The sequence below is a fragment of the Mesitornis unicolor genome, unplaced genomic scaffold (genome assembly GCF_000695765.1).
Source record: "Mesitornis unicolor isolate BGI_N332 unplaced genomic scaffold, ASM69576v1 scaffold46770, whole genome shotgun sequence".
Lineage (NCBI taxonomy): Eukaryota > Metazoa > Chordata > Aves > Mesitornithiformes > Mesitornithidae > Mesitornis > Mesitornis unicolor.
In genome coordinates this window covers 31,938-46,022 of record NW_010158523.1, presented here as the reverse complement: position 1 = coordinate 46,022, position 14,085 = coordinate 31,938, and the positions used below count along the sequence as shown (strand labels likewise).

General features: G+C 39.2%; 1 protein-coding gene across 1 annotated transcript in view; it reads left to right on the top strand.

Moving 5' to 3' along the window:
• Nucleotides 1–2,833: 2,833 nt before the first annotated feature.
• The window catches only part of LOC104540019, a gene marked incomplete at its 5' end in the record, with an annotated part of 11,539 nt that continues 287 nt past the window's right edge, over nt 2,834–14,085 (top strand). Inside the window, 6 exons of the mRNA XM_010183710.1 lie at nt 2,834–2,955; nt 4,082–4,220; nt 5,077–5,153; nt 6,899–7,009; nt 11,140–11,246; nt 12,620–12,710. Of these exons, the coding sequence (XP_010182012.1) occupies nt 2,834–2,955; nt 4,082–4,220; nt 5,077–5,153; nt 6,899–7,009; nt 11,140–11,246; nt 12,620–12,710 (647 nt within the window). The remainder of the gene's footprint in view (nt 2,956–4,081; nt 4,221–5,076; nt 5,154–6,898; nt 7,010–11,139; nt 11,247–12,619; nt 12,711–14,085) is intronic.

The window sequence follows — 14,085 nt, the reverse complement described above, 5'->3', positions numbered from 1 at the left end:
TGTACGTTGTTTCATAGAAAGAGCTCAGAGGGTCCTGTGTAAGATCGTCAGTGTTGTGACAAGTCTTGTACAAATACAAGTCAAGACAGGGAAGGGACGTTCTGGATTTGAGGAAGATGGATGTGCCACCTGTCTCCCACTGGAAGTATCTGTTTCTCTACCATAGAGCTGGGACACTGAATAGCCTGGAGAGCTGTCCAGTGCTCATGATGGCTAGAAAAGGGCACCCAGGCCATGGGGGAGCAGATCCTATTGACACACCAGCTCTGGGAGAAAGGGAGCTGAAGCTCTGTGTTTGCAGTGTGATGTGGCTGGCCTGGTGGTCTGTGAACACTTCCTGCATTTCATTAAATGCTATATGTGAATTTGATACTCTTAACAGGCAGTATAACAGCTGGATGAGCTCTCTTGCATAGTAATAGTATTGTTTTAAAGCATGTGCCAGATGTAGGGGCTTATTGCCCACAGGCACTGGTCTATACAGCTGCTAATATCAGTTTTCTACTCTCATCCTGTCTGTGGCACGATTTTTCTCCTTCTTGCTTCCTCAGATATTATCCACCTTTGCAAACTTTGGTTTCTTTGCACTCTGAGGACCTGTCATGGTGCTGATGATCCCTGTTAAGCAACAGTTAAATCTGTCCACCTTCCCTTCATGTAATCTCTGGGTTTATTTCCGTACCGTATCACATCCATAGCAATCTCCCCAGAGCTAATCAGAAAAATCACTCGCTGCTTCTGGGAAGTTCATAACAAATCTGCAAGTTGTCAGATGGACCGTGAGGTTAACAGGCAATGGGTGCTCATTAGAGGTTTCAAATTAAAATGCTGACAAACTGGAGCTGCTGCATTGCACCTGTTGTGTTGTTCGTGATGCTGCTGTTGCAGCTGCCCCCTCTGTCCCTCGTGTTCCTCGGTGCACAGACTGCATCTCTTTAGGAACTGAGGTTCTGGAGAACTTCACTGGGAGCTCTTGGGAACAGCATATTGTCTTCCTGTCATGTAACAACTGCCTATGGTGGTGTGCCCACCAGGGCCTTGGAGTGTTGCTGCTATACATTTAATAAATAATAAACCAAATTTATGTCAAGGGAATCCAGATTATTTAAAGTTTCTGCTGCTTACTCTGGGGGATTCAGGATTATCTGCTGGAGTCAGTTTTGGGACGTGTCAGAAGAACCACTTAATTTACAATCAATTTTTTTTTAACATCTCAAAAGCTGTCAGATCTTTTAGTGGGTGATTTACATATATGTATTATATATGTATATTATATATGTATATACATATACGTAAAAAACACACTCCCTGCTCAACATGGTTGCAATCTAAATAGAACAAGAAACAAACACGTCTATTTTTAGGCAAAACTCAGTAGGTGGGCTTGGTGTATTTTTCAGGATTAGGTTTGTGGTTGCTTTTTGTTGTGTGGTTTTTGTTTCTTTTACAGGTGTGTAGTTTTGACGTGAGATGTGCCTTTGTTTAGAACCAGTTCAGTGCCCTCAGAGCAGTGAGATGTCCAGACAAAACGGAATTTGATCAAGTCCTTCTTTTGAGGAAAACTTAACTGGAAAGGAACAGAGTACAGGCATACAGCAGATCTTGAGCTGAATGTCAGTTAGAAACATCGTGCTCTGGGAAGAGGGCTAACATGAAACAGGGGTGTGTAAGCAGGATGTTGGCTGCAGGATGCGAAGAGCCCGGTTAGTGCAAGTAAACCTTGAGCTGGGGTAGTGTCTAGTTCTCGGTGCTGAAGGTCGTAAAGGATGAGAGAGTCCAGAAGATCCAAAGGCGAGTGATGAGAATGATCAGACTCCTAGAAAATATGCATGAAAGGGCTGGATAAGTGGATCTTGTCTCTTCTAGAAAAGAGAAGACAAGGGGATGCATGATAAGTCTTCAAAGCAGTAAAAAGTTGCTATATACAGGAAAGGAAAAAAAATCTATTTCCATTGCAAGTGAGACAGAGGGTACTGGGTTTAAATTGTGGGGGAGGAGATCTAGATCAGTTATTAAGAAAAGTATTCCTTTCTAATAGTTAAGTGTAGTCTAGCACTGGAATAGATTGCTAAGGGAGGTTGTGGGGTCTGCAGCATTAACAGTCTTTGAAAGAATAGTTCGGAGAAGTAGTGACACTTATTATTGATTCAGCCTTAGAAGAAGAAAGGATTGGTGACTTCCCAAGATTCCTTCTCGGTCTTTTTTCTATATGTCTTAAAAAAAAAGGTGTTAAAGTAGTGCAGAGATGTCCTGGAAAAAGAGCAAGAATTTACAGTGGGGCTTTGCAAAAGCGTACTGTTTTACATCCATTCCTATTTTCTGTCACATTTGAAATATTCTGATAGTTTAAACTGCGTTCTAAGTTGAACTGTTGAACTGTGCGTTATCCCCGATTTCTTTGTAACCACTTTATTAGAAAGATGGTGCATATAAAAAGAAACTTGTATAACCCACCCCCCCTGCATTCAGGAAACTATGTGTTCTGTAATTTCTCCAACAGTTCAAAAACATCTTTGATGTTTTTATATCTTAAGCTGAAACAGTATTGCTTTGGTAGCAGCCCAGACCATCATATGTGAGTTATAAGTTTATAAATATGAAAATAATTTGAGATTTCAAAAAAGCGCTATGTTTATTTTAAGTGGCAAAGTTATTACAATCCAAATCTGTCATTGGCTGGAAAAACTAACAAAGGCTGAAAAAATGCATTTCAAATAAAAACCATATCCATCTGGTACTGTTTACATCTTGCAACGGTATTATACTGATCATCACTTAGTCCACACAATCTACGTATAATTGTTCAGGAGTTTTTGTTTGTTTTGATTTATAGATGACTTTGATGAGCTTGTGGTGAGTAACAGTGATGTTCTGCTCAAAAATATTGCTGAAGATTTGCGGAGTCGTTTACCCATCGAGGCGATGCTTAGTTCAGAACATCAAGCTATTCAGAAAGTAAGCTCATTGTTATGGTCTCCTTTTGTTGAACCACATCATTTATTTGGAGTCTGTGCACATCATTTATTCGGGACTATGTTGATTTCAGTTTTAGTAGTAGTTCATAACAAAGAGTGAGCACTGGATTTAGGTATAGGGTATCTCAGTTTGGTTCTCAGGTCTGTTGCTGCATGGTTGCGTGACCCCAAGAAAATTGCTTCATAGTTCTTAATACTTTGATCCTAAGTTATTTGGCATAGCTTTCATTCTGTGTGGTATGGCACCTGTCACAGTGATTCTTCAGTGCCAGCTCCGTAACAGGCTCTAACATCCTCCTTAAAGAAAAGAGAAATACAGGGCCACGCTTTTGCTGTTGCCATAATGTGGGCAGCCCAGAAATGATTTCCAGCTCTTTTCAGATTCTGATGGCTCAGAAAGAGGTGGGCTGTGAGGCCTGTGGGAGGGGAGATCACCTTTTCTACTTGAGCTGTCAGTACAGGGGGAAAGTTAACGCATTTCCCAGATAAGTGGTGTGTGACTCTTAAATGGTAGAAGTGGATTGGCCACATGCAGCAAGCCTGGGAGAGGGAGGAAAGAGGAGTAGGAGGATGGAGATTATACCCCTTGAAATGATGACAAGACAAGCATCCCAACTGGTATGTTTTTGATTGAAAATGACACCTGTGTTAATCAGAGGTGTTTCTAGAATGAGGCATAAGGCATGGAGATTAAAATATTCAGACAGTTGAAGTCGAGAAGCAAAATTGCCCTTTCTCCTAAGTTTAAGTTACATTCTTATCATTAAAATGGAAGAGAAAACGCTTTCATTAGCCTGTACCTTCTCTATAGCCAAGCAAGCACTAAGGAGACAAAATTGACAGCCGGTCTCCTACTCAGCTATTGAAACCAGCTTGCTTTCCTTTGTTGACTTCCACTTACTGGTTATTTTAATGAAATTTGATGATCCAGTTTACATGCAGCATTTCTATGGTTTGATTTTGATTTGTAACTTTTGAGTAGGGGAAAAACTTGGATATCAGTGGTTTCAGGAAAGGTAGGACGGTGAGACAATTAACTGTGTAACAGTGTAAGTGAAATTAAAAGACTTGGTTATGCCTTTCTTAGGTTTTGTTGTTCTTCTCAGATACACCAGCATCCACTGCCCATGATTCACGTTGACGCATTCCTTTATGATGATGATTTTGTTGATTCATTATGTGAGGAGGGGAAAATGAGTAGGAGCTACTGCACAGAGTGTGGCTCATACAAGACTGCATCTTTAGGTAAGTGCTCTTTTGGGAACGTGAGAAACAGATTCAGTTTAACTAAACTGGTTTGTGCAGTGACTCAGCTGGACAACACAACATCCAGCTGATGGAGGACTTTGTCCAGACTGGTGTAGCACAGAGGCTGGAATTATTTCCCTTAACCAATGGAAGGAGACTGCTACACAATAAGGTGAGTTAATTTGCAGTGTATGAGTGACACTAGCTGCCCACAAAAACAGGGCAAGGAAGAGGCAGAGCTATGTGCCACTGAAAAGGAAGATGCAAGAGGAAGACAATACTGTAGAAGTCAACACAGTAGCCTCAGTCTCCTCTTAAATGCTGAAAAACAGTAGAAAGCACCATCTGTCTTAAAGCTCGCATGTGCTGTGGTACAGATCAGTGGTGTCGCCAGTGTAGCACAGGCATTGAAGGAGGAATGGTCTATATGGAGAACATTCTGTTCCTTAAAACCTTGGAGTTGAAATTCAGGCTATTAATATGTCTGCCCATATAAAGGTTTGCATGAATTGTGTTGAGCCTTAGGTACCATGTTTCCTTTTTCATTTAATTCCAAGTTACTCTGTTTTGTATTCTTTAATATATGTCACTGTGCAGAAAAAGGTAATTCAGTTTCATGAAGGATTTCAAAATTTTCCATGTAAGAGAAGGAATCCCCAGAGTCAGGACAGACTACTTGACAGGCTACCTCCAATCTGCAAGCCCTGGTTTTCCAGGGTCCCCAATGCTAGTTCAGGCAGAAACCCATGCAGGTTTTCAGTGATGATAACTCTTCAGATTAATATTTCATTGGTTAATAACACAGTAGTTAGTACTGCCCACCCAACACCTTTGTTCTGTTCTTATTTCCCAGAGTTTATTTCGCATTCCTTTTCCCTCATGGAACTGAAGTTTCTTTATCACCATGTACTGCCTGACCTGACAGGAAAGGTAGTGGTTGACGTTGGCTCCAGGCTTGGTGCAGTGCTATTTGCGGTAACTTCCAGCACAGGAATTCATATTTTATTACTGTGACAAACATTTTCCCTCTTCTCTGACTGCCTACTCTCGTTACGCCATCTCAGACGGGTCATTCTGAAAGGCTCCTCTGATCTGACTCTCTGAACAGTATAAGGTGCTGTTTACTAACAATTTCAGTTCTTGTTCTGTTCCTCACAAGAACGAATACAAATTATCGTGCTTATGGAGAGGAAAAGTCTGTTGTCCAACAGAGCAGCATATTGCTGTCACACATGCTGCTCTTTTGCTAGTTCCTGCTATGTCTCTTCTTCATAAGTAAGTCTATCCTCGACGTCTTGACCACGTCTATATATAGATGAGTTATGTTAAATTCCTTTATGAAGCTGACAAACTGTTAAATTATACAAAGGAAGACTTTGATATGAATTCGTCTCCAAAAACATATTGTCCTGCTCTGCGTTTTAAAACGCACATGAAATACTTCATCGAGAAACTTGAGTGCAATTTTGATTGCTTTTGGCATGGCTGGTGCAACATATGGCCAACAGCAATGCAAAACACACATTACAACTTTCTTAAAAAGTCAAGGGCTCGATCTTGGGAACACTTGAACGTGTAATTTTACTCATCTCAATAATCTAATTTTGGGACTACTCAAATGAGGAAAGTTACTCCCATTTGTAAATATTTGAAGCATTGGGTCCTTAAATGGTAACACTTCTGCTAGCCTAAATTTTTTTGAAGTACTGAAATGCTTGTATTGTTTCAGTAGAAGATAGTCTCAAGATAAAGCAAGGAAAACATTTTAAAGAAAAAGTTAATAATGTTCATGGCTTGTATTGGAGGAGGGGAAACTTCAGCTTTATGGGTTGTTTTTCTGCTCTCTGAGTTGAATAGTTTCAGAAAACTTTAATAATTAGATTGTTGTAGATAGATATCTCAAATATTCTGCGTCTTTAGTGTTGTTTGCCAGTTGTTGGCAACGTGGAATTACGGTGTTCAGTGCAGACAGTGGCACTTAAAACCATATCTTCATTAGGGTTCTGTAGGCTCTATTATTTGTACTTTTTTTTCCCCTAACATCTCCAGCAGCTTTCCAGAATCTCATTCTGAAACAGAACCATTATTTTGGGCTTTTTATGAAGGGATAATGTGTCTTTTTTTCATGTGTACCTGTATGAAGCACCTGAAAATGGCAGTAATACAATACTCAGAGGTGCTGACAAAGACTCTGTACCAAATTATGCTGTTATATTACCAGTACATTGTCTTCCATGTTCACTCTTTTTGACTATGTGAATGTCATGCTTTTTTTTCCTCTTGCTGTTTTCTTCTGTTCTCCCAAGAAACAAAAATGTGCAGTCTTTTCCTTTCACACTATTTTTGTAACTTGGTTTGTACTGCTTTTTTCCTTCTTAGACCATTTTCCATCTGTTTTGTAATTGAAGTGAAGTTGGAGCTTTCCTTTTTTTATTATTTTGACTTGTCATTTTGGATCTGTTATTAAAATTCGTGAGACATAAGTGGGAATTACCAAATTAATTAGGGACTTAGCTCTGAAAAACTTGTCACGTCCAGTGATAGACATTTCTCAACTTGCTGTTTTAAAATGCTTTCTTAATCTTAACCTGTATTTTATTTTTTCCATTTTAACTGAAATTTTTGAACTTGTTTTAAAGGCACCACAGTTACTAAATTTCCTTTTCCTAATGTAGGGTTATCTTTATAGCTCAGCATCCCAACTGTGTGGAGTAGAAATGAATGCAGACTTTTGCCAGTTACAAGAAATGATGATTACAAAATACCAGTTCATTGACAGAATAAAGGTAACTAAATATATGGTGTAGTGTATGTTTTTCTAACCATTGTGTGCTAGGTATCCTGTTCATAGCTTTTTTTACCCCTTACTGGTAAATCAGCATTCTGAGGAGAAGTTTCTGCCTTTGCTTGTTTTGGTCCTAAAAAAAACGCTTTGTGTTAGGAAAAAAAAATCTCAGAGAGGAAGAGGGAAATTATCAAAAGATGATAAATCGTGTTGAATTGCTTAGCCTTAAGCAATGGACTTACCTACTGGCTCACACAAAACACATACATCTTAGCTGTTTCTCCCAGCGAAATCAGTGACATTACCACTACTAACTTCTGTGAAACTGAGTGTATGAGGAGTTCTGTCATTAATAGCATAACTAAATGTCTTTGTTTCGTTAACATTAGTGGAAATACATTTGTAGGATTTGCAAATTTGCATCTAAGGTTTTCTTTCTTGGATTGTCAGTGCATATGTACCTTCCACAAAATATGAGCTTCAAACACTGTGATATTGTTATGGGAACTTATTTCCCTAGTCCCATTATGGAAGTAACTATTAGTGTTTTAATAAGTTTTTTTTTTCCCTGGGGAATACCAGTTATTTTGTTACCAGCAAAAGTTGGTAAGTAGAATATTCTGGATAGAGCACTGATTTTCATCCTGTGTTTTATGCTTGTGCTCTTGACTGGAGGCACAAAAACTGCTGGATGTAGTAATTTCTTGGGAATTAAGGTAACCAATTTTAAACTGGAAAGAAATAATAAACATAAAATATTTAACAAGGTAAGCCGTATCATTGGGTTTCCCATTTCAGTCCCAGTTGCTGCCAGTTTATCCATAACCTTTGGTTTTTGCATATGTTTTGTGTTTGTAACACCTTACTGTGGTGAGACTGAAAGTGCCATTAGAAGCTCTGTCTTCAGTGGAGCTGAATTTTGAGCGTGCTTTTCAGCCTTGTACATTCTTTATTATAAACCTTTTTGTTTTTCCTTCACACCTTGTAATTCTGCTGAAGTATTCATTTCAGAGCATAAAGATAAGAAGATAATACGTTTTCAAAGCAGTGCCTGAGGACTTAGCTCTTTGAGTCTCGTTAGATGCTAATTTAGTCATGTGACTCCAGTTATCACACTGCTTTGAACATTTCAGTCTTACATTTTTGTTTCAGCCCCAAATGAATCCTCTCCAGAGATACATACCAGCTTGAAAAATACCCAGAATCCAGTTGCTGATAATAATTTATGACACAAGTTTGAAAAACTTTTGAGACCTTTCTTAAATAATTATTGGGGTTTTTTTCAGGATAGTCTGATTTCTTATTAGAGTATTTTCCCAAAGGACAGCAGGGTGAAATGATATCTTTAGTGGCTAAATCTTTGAGTGAACCTTGTGTTTCTTTGGTCAACATTTGGTTTGCTAAAGTACATAGAAAGTTGCTCAGCATCTTTTGCCATTTGAGCAAACACTTAGATGCTGGGAGGAAAGTGAACAGTTCAGCAAATCTTAGGAAACTTGAGACCTCAATTCAGAAATTGCTTGTAATCATCAAAGGCTTGGTGTGTTGGGCAACAGGGCTGTTTTAAAATCAGTTGCTGCCCCTTCTATTGTGCCAGTGCACAGCCAGGCTGGTCAGGGAATTGCTTCAGCTGAAAAAGAGCCCAGCAAAAAAGTGGTGTTTTGGCTGGAGCAATACTTGGGTCTGGCTCATGGTGCGGCCACATGTGCTTATGTGGTCCCACATTCCCCAATCGGAATGAGGATGTGTCTGGGGAGAATGGGGTACTTGGTCACTTTAGTCAGCATGGTCACCTACTCTGTAAATGCAGACTAATTTTAAGTTAAGTGTTATTCAAGTTAATGAAACATCAACACGTGTTCAAAGTTTCCCAGTAGTTTAAGCATCTTTCTGAATTGAGTATTAAAATATTAGGACTGTGATTATTTGGGCATTAAGAAAGTTTAGTGCTGATCATGACTCCCCAGTGGAGGAACAGTCCACCAGTCACTTGTGTTTGGATTAAAGGATTGCTGCTCAGGTTTTTTTGTGCAGAAATTCTGTGGTTTTGTTCTTTTTACCCCTTGAAAATAAGAGAGAAAAGTAAAATGAGTCCTTAACTTCAGAAATGGTGATCCAGATCACACTTACAGTCTAGGTAAATCTGGGTTTTGATGCAGGAGATGTGGCTGGAGTGTGTTTTGTCCCTGGCTGTCTGTCTTGCACCACTGCAGGAGGCTGTTGCCTGTATACATAATATCTCTACCACCCCAGTGTATGGTCTTTAATTTTAATCTACAGTTAGCAGTGGCTTTATGCAGAGGACATGAGTGGACAACCAGGGCCTACTGCATTTAGGACTGCTGATGGTGACCTGACTGGTCTGTCTTCTTTCTCTGCTGCCTGAATGCTTGAAATTCTTAATCAGCTCCTGTACTGCTACAGTTTACAGTGCACTGTTTTAAGATAAATTATCACCAATCTTAATTGTCCTAAAAAGCTCTAACTTCCATGAGCTAGTGGATAAATAGTTCAGATGTCAACACACTAGAGGTGAAAGTAGAAATTTGACCAGTCGTTCTCACAACTAAACTGCCCCTATTTCTCCTTCAAACACAAACCTGCCAGTTCTGGGTAAGGTACAAAAACACAGTTGCTTCCTTTGTACTCACTACAGGCAATGGTGAACAACTTGGCATAGTAATGTGTTTAAGGAGATAAAGCTGTTTGTTTTACTGATTTGGAGCATTTGCAGAGAACCCATGGAATATAGCTCTCAAAGATGAAGTGCTGTGATGCCTAATTTTTTACGAATGGTAGAGTTTTGTTTCTGTTATTAGTGGCATTTAAATGTTTGGCTATAATTGGAATTGCTATATTGCATTCTGATAGCATGAACCAGAGTCATAAACTGTGGCAACTCGTCATCTTTTCCGCCCTTCAACCCTTACAAGTTGCAGGGGTGGTAGTATCTGTTTCTCTGTCAATCAGAACAGCATGCTTTGAGTGTTCATTATGAGAAGAAATACACAACTTACCCTCCCAACAAGTATTGATATATTGTTAAGTGGGTGAAACGTTTTTCAACAGATAGGTGCTTTTAATCTTCTTACTAACATTCAGCTTTCCTGTCAGAATTAAGAATTCCTTTTTACATCTGTCCAATATTGGAAGGATTTGACAAAATGTGCAATGTTGAATCCACCAGGTTAGTATATCCCCAGCACAACCTAGTAATACGTCACACAGGAAAGAAAAGAAATTGTTCAGATTTTCTGCCCATTTTCAACATATAGGGATGCACTTCCAAAAAAATTTGTGGAATGCAAGTAATATTCAGATTGGCTTTCTCTCCCTTACCCCTTCAAAAGCTGTTCCAATTTATGTTTCTCCTCAGATTTAGGATGTGATGTATTTCTCCGTGTTTAAGAGGAAATCAAACACATCTTCTCAGGGTGTTAATGAGCATCCATATTCTCCTGTCACTGTAACCTCACCTGTTTGAAAATGACATGATGTGCTAATATCCTTTTTGGTAGGTGAAGGCAGATGAAATCAAACCAGCTTCTATGCTGACTGGAGAGGCGGTTGTTTAGTAAGGTAAAGCATTTGCTGTCCTCCAGTGCCACTGAGCATCCTGCATTTCCAGTGTTCCCAGTCCCAAAACATGTCGCGAGAATTCAGCTGTCAGACCTGTGTCTGTGGTGTCTTTTTTAGCTATAACGCTTTAGTAACCCACTGAGCCTGTGAGATGCCTTTTAAGCTTTACCTAGCTTAGCTTCTTTCCTAAAATCAGTGAGCATTTGTGATAAAATCTAGGTAAGTGAAATATAACAGCCGTCACATGCATCATCTCCTCTTTTATGGCAGGCAGTGTTCTAGACCAAAAGTCAGGTCTAGTTTATTTCACTTAACGTAATGAGTATTTTAATTAGAGGAGATAAATATGGTTTTTATTTTTAATTTCTTAAAGTTCATTCTGGTTATTTACTTCAGTTTTATCTACTATGAAGCCAGTGAAATATCCGTTTTTGTGACAGGTTCAAAATGGTGGTACCAGGTGCTGTATTAGGTTGACAGGCTTCATGGCTACTCAAAGGCTGTATTTGTCTCTTAAATTAATTTATGCCTTGTGAAATTTTTCTCCTTCAGGTGGTTCATGCAGACATCTGTACTCAGGCTTCAATTCTTCAGAAGGCTGATGTTGTTGTAATGAATAATGTCTTTGAATATTTTCTTGACAGACAGGAACAGGCCAGGTAAGCTATGTGTCTAAACAAGTAATCTATTTCTTTGGCAACGTGTGTGTAACCGTGCGAGTTATGGAAAACCTTAAGGTTGTGCTTTTTGAAGTCACATACATGAATTACATAAGGAAATTGTTTTAAACTGCCTACATCTAATTGTTATACTTAACTGCTAAGGTGTTATGGCAGTTGTTTGTTGTTAAACCCACTAAACACTGCTGCTTTGTTTACCCAAACCTTGACCTGAATCCTTGCACTGATCTGTTAAAACAGTATCTTGCTGTTAAAGGATCTGAAATGACTATATCAGCATAAAGCTTAATCTTCAGAAAGAAGACAGGTCACTGACTTGTGGATATCAGAGCTTTAATATAGATGCAAAACATGATTATTAATGATATTTCTAATACATCTTCGTAAGGATGTGGTAGCAAACAAACGTGTGGCTAAGGTTCTCTTCCAGGTATGAGACACTCACAGATGAGCTTTTGCTTATCCAGGAGTATCAGTTTAAAATGTAAATCTCTTTACCATCCAAAGTTACTGTGCCTTTGGAATGGGCAGTAAAAAGAAAGGGTGCCTGTGTCTCCACCATCCCAGCCAACAGTCTGACATACGCTGGCTGTTTCAGTAAGGCTTGCCCTACTGCCCCTGATACCAGGCAGTAATGTCAACCAGGCGCAGAGTGGATGGGTGAAGGGTAGCGGGTGTTTCAGATTGCCAGGAGATTTGTTTCCAGGCACATGACTGAGAGTTCATTTGATTCTTCCAGAACTCAGGGGTAGTGGTTTAATGCTGCATTAGTACCGTGAAGACAAATGACATTTGAAGAATGCCGGAAATTAATTTTTTTTAGTCTGGATTGCCGTGCTGTGAGAAATGATCTGACTTGCAGAATCAGAAAAAAAGGAGTGCTGGGGGGTTATATTTAAGTACTCCGATTGCTAATGTCTTAAGAGAAGTATTTTGTCATGACTGCAAAGTATATATGTAAAGAGCAGCTTGTAGTTAAGCTTAATAAAACAGTGCACTGAGAGACTGGATTTTCTTAAAAACTAAACATTTAAAGGGACCAAATGTTGATGCTCAATCCTAGTCCAAAGTGAAAGTGTTGACAATACAAAATTACATACATGTATGTATCAGAGTTGAAAAGTCACCAAGTCTAACATGGTTAGACTATAAATTCCCTGTTTTTAATGCAAAGCTTCATTCTGTTCATACAAAGATACTTAGATATTAATAGTGACTCATAAGCATGTATAGCAAGTCTTTAAGATTTGTCTGCCTCCCGCCACTAAACTGTAGAAGTGTTAGATTTGTTTTATATCAGATGTGGGGTTTTTTTCCTAAAAATTGGTGACCTACTTCTAAATATGTTTCAGAGCTTGGGAGTTTATTGCTTGTAACATAAGGAAAAGAGGGTCCTTATTAGTGACAGTTCCAAGCCTTAAAGATTCGCTCTCAAAGCTCCAGGTAAGTTCCTTCAGCTGCTTTTAGCCAATGCATTTTGTCACGTTCTGGGAAAGTGCCAGTTCTGTAGTTGAGGTTAGCTGCTTGCCAGTGTTGCTGTGAGGAAGGATGTGTAATTTTGTGCATAGATTAAAACATGTAGGACTCTGGATTCTATTTCCAGGTTGTCCACCAACACATCTTCCTGTACTTTGTCCTCACCTGTCAAATGGAAATCCCAGCCTGTATCAATAGGCTGCATGAATCATTATATTATCGCGTGTATTATTAACAGTACCTTAGCTGTGATGTCAAAAACCCCCACAAAACATTAGCAAAGCCGTATTATGATGTGAGTAAGTTTTGTGATAATCATATCCACTTCCATCAGACTTCTTCCAGGTATAGGGGTAGAACCTCAGAAGTTTGGATGAATTTATAAACTTACAGAGGCAAAAATTTGAAATGTTTTCTCTGTTTAGCTCTATGTGTGCACATTGCCTTGAAACATAACAAACTTTCGTTAAGCCAGAGGGACATAGTGAAGAAGGACCATCCCTGAGGGTACTTTATCTTCTGACCTGCTGTCAGCATAGAAAATGACCCATAATACGCTAATATGAGCTGTTAGAAGTGCAGATTAGGGAGATATGTGGTCTCCCGACTAGCCAAGTGATTACATCCAAGGTGTCTTGGATCAGTGACATAGCTTTAAATTGCAGTTGGAAACAAACACGACAACAGCGCAACTTTCAAAGAAGTTGAACGTCCTGTGCTGCTGCTGCTGCTCTTCCCTGAGTGGTCAACAACCTCTGCTCTGTGTCCCTGCTGCCATAGGTCACTGGTAGATTACAGTTGTTACGTGTATGATGCCTAGACAAATTATGTGGTTTTGGTTGGGAAACACAACACTGATCATACATGACAAGGTTGTTTATGAAGTGTCTTGCTCGCCACTGTAGTCTGCTTTAGAGAAACTGAATCACTTGTTGCCTACATGCTGATGGGTGAAATACATCTTGAGCCCCACGAGCAGCAGTGGTGTCATCTGACCTTTTACTGGAGCAGGCAGTAGTTACACATCAGCCGAGAAGCCCTTTCTAAGCCTTAATACAATACTCCTTGGGTGTAAAACAGGAATGTACCTGTGATTCTTCACAGTACAGTTAGCTGCTCCCTCAACGCTTCTGTCAGAATGTTGCCATCTGATCAGGATGCTTGAAGCTTATACAAACACATAAAGAGAGCAGTTGTAACATGCTAGCAAAATATCTAGACTATTGACTGAGGTAATTTTTTAAGTTACCTTTATTCTCTCCTATTTCAATTAAATTATATTTCCAGAAATTAATTTATCATTGCAGCATAATTTAGAATGACTAATCTCTCTTAATGTTGT